The sequence below is a fragment of the Rhinopithecus bieti genome, unplaced genomic scaffold (assembly GCF_001698545.2).
Source record: "Rhinopithecus bieti isolate Rb0 unplaced genomic scaffold, ASM169854v2 scaffold_5150, whole genome shotgun sequence".
In the NCBI taxonomy this organism is placed as follows: domain Eukaryota; kingdom Metazoa; phylum Chordata; class Mammalia; order Primates; family Cercopithecidae; genus Rhinopithecus; species Rhinopithecus bieti.
The window spans coordinates 10,285-30,663 of record NW_016804706.1 but is presented as its reverse complement, the minus strand read 5'-3'; the positions used below and the strand labels follow the sequence as shown (position 1 = coordinate 30,663).

Here is a 20,379-nt window from a genome sequence, read left to right as displayed (position 1 = left end):
ACAACATAGAGTGATAATAGAGACAGACAGAAAAAGAGAGAGACAGACAGACAGAAATAGGTGCAGTTGTAGATTATGGATATACATAGCTCTCTAGCAAACCAACCTTACTTGCCAAAACCAGGGCAAGCCTCTTAGTCTTTTTCAATATAATTGTTACTCTCGCTATCAATACTCTCATCAATACATGAATAAACCAAGGATGTAATGGAGTCTATAAAGACAAAGCTTGAGAGGTGGTAGGTGTCTTTTCTATAACTATCTTTAAACCCATGCACCATATATGTTGCCAGACTTAGTGTGATAAAGATATGTTCTGGAAATGATGAGGATAATAGGGAAGGTAGTAAGAGGCTTATCCATTACATGAAAGTGAAGTATTCCTGAGATGACTGTCCGCCATGCCCATCTCTAAATCACCAGTTAATCAAAAAAGAGACTCTAGTTTAAGAGTCTAGCACTTGTGAAACACTTGTTTTTATTGTAGAAACTAGATTTATTTTTTTGCTTTTGATCCCAGCAATCCCACCGAGTATGTATATAAAAAAAGAAACAAGGATCTTGAAGAGATGTCTATGCTCCCATGTTCATTGCAGCATTAGTCATGATAGCCAGGATGAAGACACAACCTAAGCATCCACTGACAGAGGAATGGATTTAAAATGTCGTCTCACACACACGCACAAACACACACACACTGAAATATTATTCAGCCATAAAAAAGAAAATCCTGCTGATTTTTAGAACACAGATGGAGTACGTTGTACTACGTGAAATAAACCAGACACAGAAAGACAAAAGATGTATGATATGACTTACATGTGAAATCTAAAAACTTTGAACTTGAACAGGCACAATGGCTCACACCTGTAATCCCAGCACTTTGGGAGGCTGAGGAAGGTGGATCATTTTAGGTCAAGGGTTCAAGACCCTCCTTGCCAAAATGGTGAGACCCTATCTCTACTAAAAACACAAAAATTAGCTGGGCATGGTGGTGGGCGCCTGTAGTCCCAGTTACTGGGGAGGCTGAGGCAGGAGAATTAATTGAAGCCAGGAGGCAGAGGTTGCAGTGAGTCGAGATCGCACTCCAGCCTGTGTGACAGAGTAAGACCCTGTATCAAAAAATAAAAAGGTTGAACTTATAGAAGCAGAGAATAGAATGGTGGTTGCCATGGGCTGGAGGGTGGGGAGTGGAGAGACAGTCAAATGGTACAAACTTTCTGTCATAAGATGAATACATTCTGGAGATCTAATGTAGATTATGGTGACTGTAGTTAATAATACTGTGCTGTATACTTGAAATTTGCTTAGAGATTAGATCTTAAGTGTCCTCAACGTCCCCGCTCCCTCTATACACAGTAACTATGTGAGAGGATGGATGTGTTAGTTTGATTATGATAATAATTTCACAATTTGGTTTGGTTTCTATATAATCACATTGTGCACATTAAATACATGCAATTTTATTTATGCCTCAATAAAACTGGAAAAAATCAAAATGAAGGACTTTTAAAATAATGCTATTCTGCAAAGGACAATGATGTTAAGAGTTTTAAGCTGTCTTCAATATGTCATTAACTACCTCAACTAAAGCAAATTAAGCACATATTCTGTTTTGTTTCATTTACTAGCATTGTCTTCCTACAGGAGCCATCAAGTGGTATTTACTTTCAGAGTTTATAGCTAAACATCTTGTTTGTTTTTTATTTTTTTATTTTTTTTTTAGATGGCATCTCGCCCTGTCACCCAGGCTGGAGTGCAGTGGCACAATCTCGGCTCACCACAACCTCTGCCTCCCAGATTCAAGTGATTCTTCTGCCCCAGCCTCCGAGTAGCCGGGACTACAGGTGTGTGCCACCACATCTGGCTAATTTTTTTGTATTTTTAGTAGAGACAGGGTTTCACCATGTTAGCCAGGATGGTCTCGATCTCCTGACCTCGTGATCCACCTGCTTCAGCCTCCCAAAGTGCTGGGATTACAGGCACGAGCCACCGCGCTTGGCCTTGTTTTGATTTTAAAAGTGAAAGATTTACACAATCTGAAGAGTAATCAGAGTTTATTGTTTCTGACTTTTAAAAGCTATCTTGATTTATTAGCATTACCCCCAGTGACAAATTAAGCCATGAATGGATACTTCATCTTTTACGTTGTCATTTTTCCGGACGGAGGGACAGAGAGTGTGTTCTGTTCAGACAGAGTATGTTATATTTATACATGTTACCAAGAATTTCACAAACTGGGAGAGAGTACACATTCAATAAGATTTGGCTAATAAAGAATAAGTTAATGAATAAATGGACAGATGAACGAATGAGCCATTTTAAAGAGATATTAGTTTACTGTTCAGTGTGACAAGTATGTAGACCTACAGGATAAATTAGATGATTTAGTGTCTTTAAAAAGTGCCTTTTAGCCAAAACTTATGATATATCCTTTACCATATAATAAACAATATTATTCATTATGGTTACCATTTTCTTTGCTGTGACTATTTTAGCTTCATTTAAGGTTTATTCAATAACCAAAACTTTTTTAGCCTAAGTCTTTGCAATATTGCCCTTCTCTTTCTGTATATATCAATGGTCAGTTCATAATTTAGCACATTGTCAGAAATATTTCCAATATTTTTTAAATAATCTCCTTATAATTATTCACACACACATTTATTTATGTTGAAACCACAGTACACAATTTTCGTGGAAATAAATATAGAATTGTAAAAGACCAGAGTGGTACTAATCAAAAGTTATATCAACATAACATTTCAGAACTAAATATTAAAAGAGTAGCAAATGGGGGACTGAACTATTCCATGTTTTGTAAACTGTTAGAACGAAAACAAATCACAAAGAAGCAGGGAAACCACCTTTCAAGATGGACAAGACCCTAAGAAAACAACAACAGCCAACATGACTTCCCTGTCACATTCCCCACTCCCACCCCATTAGCCTCTTCACTGCTCCTCTTACATCCTTGTTTCTGAGAGTGTAGATTAGAGGGTTAAGACTAGGTGTGACGACAGTATAAAAGAGGGCAATGAACTTGCCTTGATTAGGAGAATTTTCTGATGGTGGCTGGAGATATATGCACATGATTGGAATGAAAAGAGAGATGCAACCATAAGATGGGCTCCACATGTTCCAAACACTTTCTGAAGCCCAGTGGTTGATTGCATGCTCAGTGCAGTCCAGGCAATGGCACCATAGGAAGTGAGAATGAGGATGAGAGGTATAAGAACAAAATGGAGCTCATGACCATGAGGATCAGCTCATTTGCATGGGTATCAACACATGATAATCGCAGAAGTGCTGGAACTTCACAGAAGAAATGATCCACTAGGCGATGTCCACATAGGGGTATCCAGAAAGTAAAGGAGGAATGAAGTGCTGAGGTAGTAAAACCACTTACCCAAGAAGCCACAGCCAACAAGCGGCAGAAACGAGGGTGCATGAGGAGAGTGTAATGCAAAGGTCTACACACAGCTGCATAACGGTCATAGGACATCACCACCAGTAGCACACACTCTGCGGTTCCCAGTGTGAGAACAAAGTAAAGCTGAACCATGCAACCAGCATAAGAGATGGTCTTTTCCAGGCCCCAGAGGTTGACCAGCAACTGAGGGATAGAGCTAGTGGTGTAGCAGATATCCAGAAATGAGAGGTTTGAAAGGAAGAAGTACATTGGAGTGTGAAGATGGGAGTCCAGATATGACAGGATGATGATGAACAGGTTTCCTGTCAGTGTCATTAGGTAGAAGATCAAGATAACCACAAACAGAACTACTTCCAGATGAGGCCAATTAGAAAATCCAAGTAGAATAAAGAAGTTTTCAGAACTTGTGTTTTTTTCCATCATCATTCATTTTTTTCTCGTACCTAAAGAAAGAATCACATAAACTCAAAGTCTGTCCATGCATTGTCAATTGCTCACTTGCAAACAGATTGAAGACAAATCCCACTTCCAGACAGTATGCATCATAATGTCAGTAGAATTTTTTCCCTTTACATGCTTCATTGAGATATTTATCCAGCTATGGATACAAGCAATAGCTTCTCAAGTTACTGAGTTCTTTTATATACATCCCTGAGTTAACATTTGGATTAATGAAGACTATGATAGTCCATAATCAGGAACACAATGTTTATGAAAAAGAACTTTTTACTTTAAAAAGTTAATTTGATTATTTTTATATTTTCAAGCTATTTCCAATTTTGCAATTACAGAGAAAGGAATAACAGCAGTCTTAATAATCTTACTTACAGATAGGAATTTTTCTTATTAAAAAGCAATTAGGCAGCCACTTTAAAACATTAACTGAAAAGAAATAATTGAATATGATTATAGAAAAAATTAACTGCTATTTATTTATGCTAGCAGTTTATTTCTAGACAAATAATACACAAATGAGAGTTTAAACAGAATATGCACAAACACACCAACTTATAAAAATTCACAATATACACAAAGCCGATTAATAAAGCAAAATAGAGTAATTGGTGATAGAATGCTTCCAAAGGTAAATGAGACTATATTACTGGAAGATATAAATATTAGAGTCTACCAAAAACATAGGTTAGTAAGAGAGAAAGGGACAGTGTTTGGATGCACAACAGTGAAAAGGAGGTCTGAATGTGGTATTTGAAGTTGAAAGAATGTATAACAGGACTGTTTGACAGGGACAAGAAGACTTAAACATGGTTTCTACAAAATTTTATATGCTTTAGGCCAATAGCTGAACTATAAATTCTGAGTTACAATTTATAATTTGTATTTTCTGGGGTTTCTACAATTTTTAATGGAGCTTCTGAACAGAAATTAATATTAGTAGAAAGATACATGAATATTGTATAAAATCCAGAAAATTCACCTTGTAGTTATTTTTAAAAAATAAAGAAGAAATTCAAATATGCTTTGATAGTTTGATTTTCAGTTGCTTATTTTCTCTTGCACACTACCAATCTTGTATGAGAAAGATAAACACTCTTTTATGATATAGTTTTTGCAATAAAATACAGGAACCCAGCATTTCAGTATTCCTAAATAGCATTGCCATCCCCCTTCTGCTCCCCTCCTGCCACAGCCAACTCTTCCTCTTGTACTCTCTGATAAATTTGGCAAAAGAGGCCGGGTGTGGTGGCTCATGCCTGTAATCCCAGCATTTTGGGAGGCCAAGGCAGGTGGAACACCTGAGGTCAGGAGTTCGAGACCAGCCTGACCAACATGGTGAAACACCATCTCTACTAAAAAATACAAAAATTAGCCAGGCATAGTGGTGGACACCTGTAATACCAGCTACTCTGGAGGCTGAGGCAGGAGAATCACTTGAACCTGGGAGACGGAGGTTGCAGTGAGCTGAGATCACACCATTGTCCTCCAGCCTGGGTGACAGAGCAAGACTCTGTCTCAAAAAAATAATAATGATAATAAGGCAAAAGACCTTATCTACACCCGACTCACCTGCCATGTTTTGAAAAACTTTTAATACTCAAATATTGTAATCTTGACTCTTGAAAAAGATGTAAGGAGTTGCCTAATTGGTTGAGTTACAGCTGGAGAGCTAGGAACATTAAACTCGGGCCAAATCTATGCAAACGCTCCAGATAGGTACAAAGATACTGTACATTTTCCCATATTGTTGGTAAAGGAATGAGCACTAACCTTTTGAGAAATCATGGGAAAATTCCAAGAATTTTTTAAAAATCTCCCTAGGATTAAAGGTAATATGCCATAAGATACTTGAACTCAAATGCTGTGGATACTTTTGCTGATGTAGACCTAATTTTCTTTCCTATTGCAGCTGCCTGAGTTCTTTATTACACTAATTAAAAGGTGGAATCTGATAACTATCTGTTGTATGACTCATCTTTCAGCATTCCTCCAGAGTTGATAAAAGGGATAGGAAATAAGGGACCAAAAAAAAAAAAAAAAAAAAAAAAAAAAAAAAGCCCAGAACTCATGTAGAGAAAAGTTTGCAGCTTCGATTTTCTTCTTGGTGGAAAAGAGGGAAATGCAGACCCTATCAAATGTAGCTTCTATGAGCTGTGGAATAAAATACCTTCTCTCTCTTTTAAATCAAACACTGTAGGGAAAATGGATGGCTGAGTGTCTCTTCCTTCCCCAATTATTATTAAGAGACATTTTGCCAATTTGTGTCACATCCATTCCTTTATACTATATCTGGTTTGTTTTCTTAATTTTTCATTGACTAGTAATAATTGCATATATTTATGGGGTACGTTGTAATGTTTTGATGTATATATACATTACAGAATGATTATATTAAGCTAGTTAATATGTCCATCACCTCACAACCATCATATTTTTGTAGTAAGAACATTTAAAATCTACACTTTTTGCAATTTTGAAATATGGAAGCTGTCTACCCCTTAAGAAGTGCACCAACTTCTTTCAGTACTGACCCTCCTGTGTTTGTCCCTGTTCCTTGTCACTCTCTTCCTGACCTATGACCTCATTATGTATAAACTGACGAAGGGGCTCTCTGGTTGCCGTACAACCTAAAAACATCAACTTAATTGCCTTCTTATAACATTTTTGCCAGTGTTTTAAATCTAACTATGAAGAACAGAGTCTGGAAATAACTGTGATTGTCATTGCTACAGAAAAGAGAGCCTGAGTTTGTCCAAAAGATCTGCTTTTTAGCAGAATGTGGGAATACTTTAGGGCATTCAAGGTATCACGGGATGGACCCTTTATCCCAGAGCAAATGCAATCTTTATGGAAACAAAAAGAATAATGGGATACTCTTTCATTGATTGGGGCCTTTGGGAGTATAAATCCCAAAGCTGCAATTAATGCCCTTCAAGGAGTTGTCCTGGTGTGATGTTCTCAGTTCAAAACTCTTCACAGAAATATCTTCAGCATGATGTTATAGTTTTACTGAGATGACAGTGAATTTATCACCAACAAACATGGGAAAAGATGCTGTGAGTTACATTTACAACGAAAGGAACAGGTTTTACTGAGCCGTCTGATTTTTTTCAGTTTCCCATGGGGCTAAGGGTCAAATTTACAAGACAACTGGAAAAAAAAGGAGAGACTTGAGAGCCATTCAACAGAAAAACTAAAATACATAAAGACTAAACTGTTCCTTATTAATGAGGTGCTCTTTGAGACTGACCTATATTACTTATGCCTTCCCAGTTGTCTTTTAAATTCAATTCCAAGATTTTTCCTGCAACAGGCGAAAAAAATCTTAAATATTACTCCAGTCTTTTATTATTTTAATTGACAAATAACAATTTTATATGTTTATTAGGTACAATGTGATTTGTTGATATATATATGTGTGTATATATGTGTGTGTGCATATATATATGTACAATATGGAATGATTAAGTCCAGTTAACACAGTCATCACCTCACTTATTTTTCTTATAGTGAGAACATTTAAAATCTACTTGTTTAAAATCCCCCCTTTCTCCATCCCCTGCCCCCCAGGTAGCTACTCATTCTACTCTCCACCTGTATGAGTTTAACTTTTTTAGATTCCATATATGAGTGAGATCATGTGGTATTTGTCTTTCTGTGCCTGGCTTCTTTCACTTCGCATAATGTCCTGCAGCTTCATGAATGTTGTTGTAAAGACAGAATTTCCCTTTTTCTTTAAGGCTGAATAGTATTCCATTTTATATAGATACTGTGGTACATATATATATCGCATTATATCCCTTTTATATATTTACCTGTTTATCCATTGATGGACATTTAAGGTCCTTCCATATCGCAGCTATTATGAAAAATGCTACAATGAACATGATAGTGCAAATATCTGTAGTGAATTCTTATGATTTTATGTTGCCTCAGTGTTCATTTTCAATATATAGTTGAAATTTTTCATACCAGAAGCAGGACTTAGTCACCCTTATCACAATTTCGAGTTCTCCTCTCCTCCCAGTTTCTCAACGTGGTAAATCCAGATATTTGGCCCCTTGGTTTCCACCTCCCTATGGGAAACCTGGATACAATCTGCTTGACTTATCCCACTGATCCCCACACCCTACATGGACTGCAGATTTATGGCAGTGAACACCTCTCAATACAACATGACTCCCAAGAACTCGTGCCTGCTTGCTCTAAACCCACCAATCAGTTACTCCCTGCTTGGGTAATGCTGTGTACCCCAATAAGGGCTTTGGCCTTCTTGGCTGTCACTCACTCTCTCTTGCTACCCACTCACTGGTTGAGCATGCGTGTCTCTAAGGGATGACCTTTCTCCCATTAGGCCTGTGAGGCAAGTTGCCCCTCTTCTCTCTGGAATCTTTAAGTAATAAAACTACTTCTACCTTTTTTTTTTTTTTTTTTTTTTTTTTTTTTTTTTTTTTAACGTGTCTTCTTGGCGTTGCACCTGACTGACACACCTGAAATTAATAATTTTTTCTGGACAAGGCTCTCTTAGAGAGTGGTGATCTTGGTAGGAATGAACTGGACACTAGTCAGGCAAGAGCCACAAGTGTGTCTGCCAGTGAAAACAAGTTCTAGTAAGAGGGACACCTGGTCATAAATAGGATAATTAGGCATTAGCTCTCCATCAGGATAAGGAAGTATTCCATGAAAAGAACACCGAAAACATCCACAACCACAACCACAACCACAACCACCTCCACTGGAGCCCATCAGAGGCAGGCTAGAGTTTCTAGCCACTCTTCAAAGAGAGACATTAAAACGAAATGAAAATCTGACCTTTTTTTTGAGATAGAGTCTCGCTCTGTAGCCCAGGCTGGAGTGCAGTTGCACAATCTCAGTTCACTGCAACCTTCGCCTCCCAGGTTCAAACAATTATCCTGTCTCAGTCACCCGAGTAGCTGGGACTATAGGTGCAAACCACACCCTGCTAATTTTTTTGTATTTTTAGTAGAGATGGGTTTCACCATATTGGTCAGGCTGGTCTCTAACATATTTTTAACATACAAATTTCAATCTCTTTGGCTATGTACCCAGAAATATGATTGCTGGATTATATGGTAATTCTATCTTTAGTTTTTTGAGGAATCTCCATGCTGATTTCAGTAATACCTGTATTAATTTACATTCCTGCCATTAGTATATAAGGATTCCCCACATCCTTGTCAGTACTTACTACCTTTTAGTTCATTGATAATAGTCATTCTAACTGGTATGAGGTGATATCTCTTTGTGTTTTTAATTTGCGTTTCCCTGATGATTAGTGATACTGAAAAATTTTTGTATATAGCTATTGGTCTTTTGAAAGATGTCCATTCAAGTCCATTGCTCAGTTTTAAATGGGGTTCTTTGTTTTCTTGCTAACAAATTAAGCTGTTTGCATTTCTTACATATTTTGGATATTAGCCATGTATGATTTGTAAATATTTTCTCCCAGTCTATGGGTTGTCTCTTCAATCTGTTATTGACTTTGTTGTAGAGAAGCTTTTGGTTTGAGGTAATCCCATTTGGCTACTTCTGCTTTGGTTTCCTGAGCTTTTGAGATCATCACCAAGAAAGTATTGCCAAGATTAATTTCAAGGACATTTTTCCCTATGTTTTCTTCTAGTAGTTTTACATTTTCAGGTCTCAAATTTAAATCTTTAAACCGTTTTTAGTGGACTTTGCACATATGGTGTGAGATAAGGGTTCAATTTCATTCTTCTGTGTGTGGGTATTCGATTTCTCCAGCATCATTTATTAAAGAAACTGTCCTTTCCCCATAGTGTGCTTATTCTTGGCATCTTTGGCAAAAATCAATTAATCACAAATACATGAGTTTATGTCTGGGCTCTCTATCATGTTACATTGGTCCATGTGTCTGTTGTTATGCCAGTACTTTTCTGTTTTGAATACTATAACTTTGTAATATATTTTGAATCAGGGAGTGTGATGCCTCCAGCTCTGTTTTCTTAGCTCAAAAGTGCTTTAGCTACTTAAGATTTTTTGTCATTCTATATAAATTTTTGAATTGCTTTTCTATTTCTGTGAAACAAAAGGTCATTAGAACTTTTATAGGAATTGCCTTGAATCTGTATACCACTTTCGGCAGTACAGACATTTTAATAATATTAATTCCTCCAATCCATGAACCATCAAGTTCTGGGCTTTTCTTTTGTAGGAGACTTTTATCACTGATTCAACCTCCTTACTCATTAGTCTGTTCAGATTTTCTATTTTTTCGTGATTCATTCTTGTTATGTTTCTAGAAATCTAACCATTCCTTCTAGGTCATCTTATTTGTTAGTGTAAAACTGTTCATAGTATTATTTATGATATTTTGTACTTCTGTAGTTTCAATCTTAATGTCTCCTCTTTCATTTCTTATTTTATTAGAATCTTCTTTTTTCTCTTAGTTGGTCTACTAAAGTTTTGTCAATTGTTTTTGTCTTTTCAAAAACCGAACTGTTAGTTTTGTGCATGTGTTCTTTTGTTTTGTAGTTTTATTTATTTCTGCTCTGATCTTTGTTATTTCCTTCCTTCTGCTAACTTTGGGATTCGTTTGTTCTCTTTTTCTAGTTTCTTGAAATGTGACATTAGGTTGCTTAGGATCTTTCTTCTTTTCTAATACAGGCATTTATTACTATAAACTTTCCTCCTGCTAAGAACTTCTTTTGTTACCTCCCATAAGTTGTGGTACATTGTGTTTTCATTTTCATCTGTCTTAAGATATTTTTTAATTTCCCTTTTGATTTCTTCATTAACCCATTGTTTATTCAAGAGCATGTTGGTAAATTTTCATGTTTGTAATATTTTCAAACTTTCTCCTATTATTTCTATTCATTTCTACTTTCATACTTTTGTGGTCAGAAAAGATACTTGATACAATTTTAATCTTCCAATCTTCTTACAATTGTTGAGTCTTATTTTGTTACCTAATATTTGATCCTGGATAATGTACCATTCGCACTTGAGAAGAATGAATATTCTGTTGCTGTTGGATGAAATGTTCAGTATATGTCTGTTAGGTCCATTTGGTCTAAAGTGTATGTCAAGTCCAGTGTTTCCTTATTGATTTTTGTCTAGATGATAAGTTCACTGTTGAAAGTGAAGTACTGAAATCCTGTGCTATTATTGTGTTGCAGTCTAACTCTTTTCAGGTCTACTAATACTTTCTTTATATGTTGAGGTTATCTTATATTAGGTGCATATATATTTACAATTGTTAAGTCCTTTTCATGATTTGACCCTTTTATCATTATGTAATGACCTTTGTCTCTTTTAACAGTTTTAGACTTAAAGTTCATCTAAGTACAGCTACCCTTGTCTTTTGCTTGCCACTTGCATGAAATAATTTTTTCAATCAATGTGTGTTCTTCAAGTTACAGTGAGCCTCTTATAGGCAGCCTGCGTCTGCGTATTGTTTTTCAGTTTCTTTCCAATGCAAAGCATTTTAGTAGGTTGTCAAATATACAATTATTAGAAAATCTAAATATTACCTGTAAAAACTAGTTATATCACATTAGATAATTCTATAAAATAAGGAAACACAAATCACACATTGCCAATAACCTCTGCAGTCCAATAATACCCCCATCGATAGTACAAATTGCAAACACATTTTTAAAATAAAGACATGATTTAGACATTTAAACCAAAGCAACCATAGCTAACCTAAATACATTCATTCCTCAAGTACAATAAATTAGGCTTTGCTACTTATAGTCACTAACAACAAAATTTTAGGTTCAATTTTACCTAAAATTTCATAAATCTTCCAATACAGTTCCCATAGTAAAGTATCTTTGTGCGTGCCATTTTAATTTATATGCGGGTGCATCATGTATCAGACTTAAGACTATTTCACTTCATAATTAAATTGTTCATACATATATATTGAAAGTGAATACGCGGCCAAAACTTAATCCCAAAGATGACAAAATGTAAAATTGTTTTAAATTCTTGAATGCATATACTGATTTGTTTAATTGCCTGTGTACTACTTTTTTAAATTAGAGACTATCAAAGTAAGTAATGAGAATTTAAATATTAACTCAAAAAAAGATGAAGGCTTCAACCTTCCTACAATAGTAACAAGCATCTTAAATAACAACACCAGGAGCCTGTAAGCTAAAAAGTAACTTTATATTCATTGCAAAATGTAAAATACCAGTGAATTGAAGATAAGATTGAGGTCTAAAATATTTGTACTGAATTGTAAAATACAGTTTAAAATATGCAGTTAATTTGCTTGTGGACATGTAACGGCATGTTTTTCAACAGTAATGTTACGTTAAACACTACTTTAAATGGTCGCTCTAAGTAAACGTAACCTTATTAGCAAGAAAAGTGAAACATTAAGGCTTTCATGCTGTCTATATCTAGTACGCAAAGTCAAAAGTCTAACAGAGCTTACAATGCGGCAAAATATTATTTCTAACTTCTGTGACATTAGCTGCTTCATCTCAACTCAATACTTACTATCTTATCTTTATACAAACTCAAATGCTAGTTATCTTTATTATTCATAAATACAAATTAAACTAAAGAACTTCTGCACAGCAAAAGAAACTAGTAATAGAATAAACAGACAACTTACAGAAGGGGAGAAAAGATTCACAAACTATGCATACAACAAAGGTCTAATATCCAGAATCTATAAGGAACTTAAATCAACAAACAAAACATAACCCCATTAAAAAATTAACAAATGACAAAGGATGAACAGACACTTCTCAAAAGAAGACATGCAGGTGACCAATAAACATATGAAAAAATTGTTCATCATCACCAGTCATCAGAGAAATGCAAATCAAAACCACAATGAGATACCATCTCACACCAGTCAGAATGGCTGTCATTTAAAAGTCAAAAAACAAGATACTGCAGAGGCTGAAGAGAAATGCGAACGCTTAATACACTGTTGGTGAGAATGAACATTAGTTCAGCCACTGTGGAAAGCAGTTTGGAGATTTTAGTTTGGAGAACTAAAAACAGAGCTACCACTGGACCCAGCAATTCCATTACCGCGTATTTAGTTAAAGGAAAATATATCATTATACCAAAAGGACACACGCACTCATGTTCATGGCAGCACTATTCACAGTAGCAGAGACATAGACCCAACCTAGGTGCCCATCAGTGGTGGATTGGATAGAGACAATGTGGAGTTCTGGCAGAGACCCGAGTGAGACACGCTGACCCAGGGCCTGCGGAGGGGCTGGGGGTTCAGGACCTCCCACAGCCTCTGCCCTGCAGGCTCCAGGCGCCCTCCCTGTGGCTCCCCTCGTGGGCCCAGGCCTGAAGCAGCCGTGAACCTCTCTTCCCTACCCCACCTCGGTGACTGATGGCAGCTCCTCTCCCAGCCCAGACCCCGCCCATCCCTGCAGGGCCTAAACTAAGCCCCTGCCGAGCCGCTAGGATGCAGCGCATTTGGGTGGCGGCCAGCGTGGCGGGCCGGGAAGCGTGGCGACCGCCTCAACTCTCAGCGGAGGCCATTAGGGTGTGGAGAGCGCGGGAAGGCGGGTCGCCTGCCACCAGGGCGCAGACAGATTGAACCGCTCTGTCCCAACTGGGCGAGACCGACCTAGTCCTGACGACAAGGGACAACGGCATTAACGGCCGGAAGGTGAGCGGTGTCCCAGACAACGACGGATAGTGGCCATCTGGCCACTGGTCTTCCTTCTCTACCAGAACTGGAGGTGGGAAGAGAGAAGTGGTGGAACAACAGGCCACATTTGGCGCATTGGAGATGCCCGCTACCCTTTGGGAAGATTTAATTACCACCGTTTATAGAAGGCCTGCGTGTGTAATATGAGAAAGCGGCTCTCACCTTCCTCTGCCCCCAACTTTTAAATAGAAAATATTTGCCAAATCTAGCCCTTCTAGACGGAAAAAGGTTGTGATGTATGATAGAGTTAGAAAATCACACATCTCATAAATTCTCATTTGTTCAAAAATAAATCATAGAAAATAGATGTCTTCTGGAAATGGCTTTTCGAAATGGAATTGTTGGACCACCTCTGGAAGCCACACCAGGAATGACAGACCCATCCACGTTTGTTCAGTGGGTTAGAGGACGTGAAGAAGACCTGAGAAGGAAGAGAAAAAGGTTCTGTGCCAGACTAGTCATATTCACAAGACTTTCTCATATTCTTTCCATTGTTTTGTGTGCATTTTATTCCCCACTACTGTATAGATCGTTGACAATGCTAAACTTTTTTGAAATGTCTAGTCTTTCTAGATGTTCTGAAGTGCCTGATATATGTTTAAACTAGAAGTAGTAAAATAACACATTTTGTAAGTATCTTTTTGTTAAAATTCATATGAAACGTTGTTTTAGGGGGAATGGCCAAACCACCAGTTGAGTACTTTGCATTGTATTATGCACTGGTTCAGGAGAGGAGGAGGAGGAGGCTGTGCAGAGAGCTCTGTGCCACCAGTGGACTTACAGTGAGGCAATATTAACCATTGTAGCTTATGTTTGTGCATTTTGTTTTACTTATCTGTGTATGAAGTGTATATAGAGGAAAACAAGTCCTAATTTACATCTAGTGTTTGTAGATGTTATAGAGGTTGCCAGTGTATGACAAAAGTAGAGTTAATAAAATAATATTTTTGTATATTTGTTTTTAAATTTCTAAGGAAGATTGTCTTCTGAAAACTTGAGCATTCTTGCCTACTGGGTTAATGCAGATGGAAAGATTTCTAGGCCAGAATGTTCACATTTGGAAGACTCCTTCAAATTATAACTATTGTTACATGTATGCAGTTTATTCAGGGCTGCAGTGTACATAGTGGACAGATTAACTTCTTACCTGAAACCTCTAGTCTATTTAGATGTTTAGAAGGGCCCGATGTATGTTAAATGTAGAGATAGTAAAATGTCACTTGGTAAATGTCTTTTTGCTGAAATTCATAGGAAATACTGTATTTTGGAGATTGAATTGTTAAGCCATCTTTGTGAGCAGTATAGTACTGTACTTGCTCAATAGTTTAGAGGAGCTGGGATGGATGAAACTGCAAAATGTAATAAGCTAGTGTGCTCATAGTTGCACATTTTCAGGCACCATTTTTCTGTATGTTTTGTGCATTATGTTTTGCTCTGTATATAGCATATATAATAAACAAGTAAGTCCTAATTTTGCAACATCTAGTCTCTAGATGTTAAAGAGGTTGGCAATGTATGACAAAGTACTTAGTAAAATTAGCACATTTTGTATGCTTTGTGTTGAAATTCATAGGAAACCTTGTCTTCTGTAAATAACTTTTGGATATAAATTTGTTCAACAATTTCTAAAGCATGACACACGCCTACACTTGTCTACTGAAATAAAGGCAGAGAGAAGAAAGGAAGGAATACTTCAAGGCCAAAATGGTCATGTTTAGAAGATACCTCAGATTATAACTGTTGTTATGTGTGTGCAATTTTATTTAACAGTGCTGTGTACACGGTGGACAAGTTATATGAAATATCTAGTCTTTCTAGATATTTGGAAGTGCTTGGTGTATTTAAAAATAGAAGTGGTAGAATAACATTTTTTGTAAATATCTTTTAAAACTAATGAGAAATACTGTTTGGAACTGCCATTGTTGAACCACCTCAGTGAACAGTGTGTATTCTCTGTACATGTTCATTGGATTGAGAGAGATTGGAAGGCAGATATTGCAAAAGGTGTTTTGCTAGTGTTTACTAGAAAATTTCAGCTTAATCCATTACCTATATGTTACATGCATCACATTTAACTTTGCTATACTGTATATATTGTGTATGTACTGGACGAAGGGGTCTCAATTTTATAATATCTAATCTAGTCTCTAGGTATTAAAGAGGTTGACAATTTATGACAATTTATGAGAATTAGTTTACTGTTTTTGTACACTTTGTTGAAATTCATAGAAAGTCTGTCTTCTGAAAAGGACTTTTGGAAGTGAAATGATAACATCAGTTCTAAATGACACATATGCGTATATCCACTAGGTTCGTGGTGGAGAGGAGTTAGAATGAATGAAAGATTTTAGATCAGAATGTTCTTATTTAGAAGACACTTTCAGATATAACCATTGTTACATGTGTATATAGTGGACAAATTTAAGTCCTTATTTGAAACATGTATTCTAGTTGTTTAGAAATGCACAAAGTATGTTAAAAGTAGAGGTAGTAAATAACACTTAGTAGATATCCTTTTGATTCATATGAAATATTGTCTTTGGGAAATGGATCAAACCACTCACTGAGCAGTACACGTTATTATATGTTGTTGGCTCAGGGAGGAAGGAGGAGCAGAAAGTGCAGAGGGTAATTGAAATACCAGTGTGTTTACAGTGAAGTATACTTTACCATTGTCCCTTATGCCTGCATTTTATTTTATAGTGTATATATGTTTTACTGTGTATATAGTGCATGTAAGTGGACAAATGAGTCCTAATTTTCAACATCTAGTTTTTGTAGATATTAAACGGTTTCTAGTGTATGATAAAAGTAGAGTTAGTAAACTACTACACTGAGCACACTTTTTTTGGTAAAATTCATAGGGAAGACTGTTCTTAAAAACACAGAAAGATGTAGCCGACGATGGCCAAATAGGAACACTTCTGGTCTGCAGCTCCCAGCAAGACTAATCCAGAAGGCAAGTAATTTCTGCATTTCTAACTGAAGTACCCTGTTCCTCTCATTGGGACTGGTTAGACAGAAGGTCAAAACCATGGAGGGCAAGTAGAAGAAGGGTGGGGTGTTGCTTCACCCAGGAAGTTCAAGAGGCCAGGGGACCTCCCTCCCCGAGCCGGGGAAAGCCATGAGGGACAGTCCTGCCCACCCTGTTACTACATTTTCCCGTGGTTTTGCAATCTGCAGATCAGGAGATTCCCTCGTGTGCCTACACCACCAGGGCCCTAAGTTTCAAGCACAAAACTGGGTGGCTGTTTGGGCAGACACAGAGCTAGATGCAGGAATATTTTTCCTACCCCAGTGATGCCTGGAACCCCAGCGAGACAGAACCATTTACTCCCCTGGAAAGGAGGCTGAAGCCAGGGAGTCAAGTGGTCTCGCTCAGCAGGTCCCACTCCCACGGAGCCTAGCAAGCTAAGAACCACTGGCTTGAAATTCTCACTGCCAGCACAGCAGTCTGAAGTCAACCTGGGACAACTGAGCTTGGTGGGGTGAGTGGTGTCTGCCATTACTAAGGCTTTAGTAAGCGTTTTCCCCTGACAGTTCTAAGGAGTCTGGGAGATGCGGACTGGCGAATTCACCACAGTACAGCAAAGCAGCTGTGGCCAGACTGCTTCTCTAGATACCCCCTCACTGGGCAGGGCATCTCTGAAAGAAAGGTAACAGCCCCAGTCAGAGGCTTACAGACAAAACCCCCATCTGCCTGGGACAGAGCATCTGGGGAAGAGGTGGCTGTGGGCTAACTATCCTAAATATATATGCACCCAATACAGGAGCACCCTGGTTCATAAAGCAAGTTCTTAGAGACCTACAAAGAGAATTAGACTCCCACACATTAATAGTGGGAGACTTTAACTCCCCACTGTCAGTATTACACAGATCAACAACACAGAAAATTAACAAGGATATTCAGGACGCAAACTCAGCTCTGGATCAAGTGGACCTAATACACATCTGCAGAACTCTCCACTCCAAATCAACAGAATTAAAGACAAATGTAAAACCCAAAACCATAAAAACTCTAGATAAAAACCTAGGTAATACCATTCAGGACATACGCATGGGCAAAGACTTCATGACTAAAACACCAAAAGCAATGGCAACAAAAGCCATAATTAACAAATAGGATCTAATTAAACTAAAGAGCTTCTGCACAGCTGAACACAGTGAACAGTAAACGTACAGAATGAGAGAAAATTTTTGCAAACCATCTATCGGACAAAGATCTAATATCCAGAATCCACAAGGAACTTAAACAAATTTACAAGAAAAAACCCCATCAAAAAGTGGGCAAAGGATATGAACAAATACTTCTCCAAAGGAGATATTTATGCAACCAACAAACCTATGAAGAAAAGCTCATCATCACTGGTCATTAGAGAAATGCAAATCAAAACCACAATGAGATACCGTCTCATACCAGTTAGAATGGTAATTATTAAAAAGTCAGGAAACAACAGATGCTGGCGATGCTGTGGAGAAATAGGAATGCTTTTACCCAGTAGGTGGGAGTGTAAATTAGTTCAACCATTGTGGAAGGCAGTGTGACAATTCCTCAAGGATCTAGAACCAGAAATACCATTTGACCCAGCAATCCTATTACTGGGTATGTACCCAAAAGATTATAAATCAATCTACTAGAAAGACACATGCACACATATATTTATTGCAGCATGATTTACAGTAGCAAAGATTTGGAAGTGACCAAAATGTCCATCAATGTTAGACTGGATAAAGAAAATGTGGCACATATACAACATGGAATACTATGCAGCCATAAAAAAGGATGAGTTCATGTCCTTTGCAGGGACATAGATGATGCTGGAAGCCATCATTCTCAGCAAACTAACACAGGAACAGAAAACCAAACACTGCATGTTCTGACTCATAAGTGGGAGTCAAACAATGAGAAAACATAGACACAGGGAGTGGAACATCACACATTGGGGACTGTTGGGGGATGGGGAGCAAGGGAGGGATAGCATTAGGAGAAATACCTAACATAGACGAAAGGTTGATGGGTACAGCAAACTTTAAGCAGAGGTGAAGGGAAGAATACTATGGTTTTGCTCTTGTTGAAGACAAGAAAATATCACTTGTTTGGAGGCAAGCTGATTACCCGGTAAAGCTATGTCTTTTAAAGAGTAGGCCCTCTGATTTTACTGTGTGCCCCTTGTTCATAGTACTGAACAAATTTGAAAGTTTTCATGACTTTAGATCAGCAGTCCATAACCTTTTTGGCACCAGGAACTGATTTCATGGGAGACAATTTTTCCAGGACTAAGAGAAGATGGGGACGGTTTCAGGATGATTCAAGCACATTACATTTATTGTGCACTTTATTTCTATTATTATTACATTGTAATATATAATAAAATGACTATACAACTCACTATAATGTGGAATCAGTGGGAACCCTGTGTTTGTTTTCCTGCAACTAGACGGTCCTATCTGGATGTGATGGGAGACAGTGACGGATCATCAGGCATTAAATTCTGACAGCTTTGAAGAGAGTAGCAGTTCTCCCAGTATGGAGTTTGAGATCTGAGAATAGACAGACTGCTTCCTCAAGTGGGTCCCTGGACCCCAAGTAGCCTAACTGGGAGGCACCTCCCAGTAGTGGCTGACTCACACCTCATACGGTCAAGTGCCCCTCTGAGAGGAAGCTTCCAGAGGAACGATCAGGCAGCAACATTTGCTGTTCTGCAATATTTGCTGTTCTGCAGTCTCTGCTGGTGAGACCCAGGCAAACAGGGTCTGGAGTGGACCTCCAGCAAACTCTAACAGACCTGCAGCTGAGGGTCCTGACTGTTAAAAGGAAAACTAACAAACAGAAAGGACTTCCACACCAAAACCCCATCTGTGCATCACCATCATCAAAGACCAAAGGTAGATAAAACCACAAAGATGGGGAGAAACCAGAGCAGAAAAGCTGAAAATTCTAAAAATCAGAGCACCTCTTCTACTCCAAAAGAATGCAGCTCCTTGCCAGCAATGGAACAAAGCTGGATGAAGAACGACTTGGACGAGTTGAGAGAAGAAGGCTTCAGACGATCGGTACTAACAAATTTCTCCAAGCTAAAGAACGACGTTCGAAACCATTGCAAAGAATCTAAAAACCTTGAAAAAAGATTAAATGAATGGATAAGTAGAATAAACAGCATAGAGAAGACCTTAAATGACCTGATGGAGCTGAAAACCAGGGCATGAGAACTATGTGACACATGCACAAGCTTCAGTAGCTGATTCAATCAAGTGGAAGAAAAGGTATCAGTGATTGAAGATCAAATGAATGAAATGAAGTGAGGAGTCAAGAGAAAAAAGAGTAAAGAGAAACGAACAAAGCCTCCAAGAAATATGGGACTGTGTGAAAAGACCAAATCTACCTCTGATTGGTGTACCTGAAAGTCACCGGGAGAATGGAACCAAGTTGGAAAACACTCTTCAGGATATTATCCAGGAGAACTTCCCCAACCTAGTAAGGCAGGCCAACATTCAAATTCAGGAAATACAGAGAGTGCCGCAAAGATACTCCTCGAGAAGAGCAACCCCAAGACATGTAATTGTCAGATTCACCAAAGTTAAAATGAAGGAAAAAAGTTAAGAGCAGTCAAAGAGAAAGGTTAGGTTACCCACAACAGGAAGCCCATCAGACTAACAGCAGATCTTTTGGCAGAAACTCTACAAGCCAGAAGAGAGTGGGGGCCAATATTCAACATTCTTAAAGAAAGGAACTTTCACCCCAGAATTTCACATCCAGCCAAACTAAGCTTCATAAGTGAAGGAGAAATAAAATCCTTTACAGACAAGC

At 37.9% G+C, this 20,379-nt stretch overlaps 1 protein-coding gene across 1 annotated transcript; it reads right to left on the bottom strand.

The window, feature by feature from the left end:
- Positions 1–2,922: 2,922 nt before the first annotated feature.
- Positions 2,923–3,924, bottom strand: LOC108528408 (olfactory receptor 2J1-like). Its single transcript, XM_017870204.1, is given in 3 exon segments — positions 2,923–3,107; positions 3,110–3,244; positions 3,247–3,924. Coding segments are annotated over 3 exon segments (933 nt in total). The 5' UTR covers positions 3,860–3,924.
- Between the last annotated feature and the right edge of the window lie 16,455 nt (positions 3,925–20,379).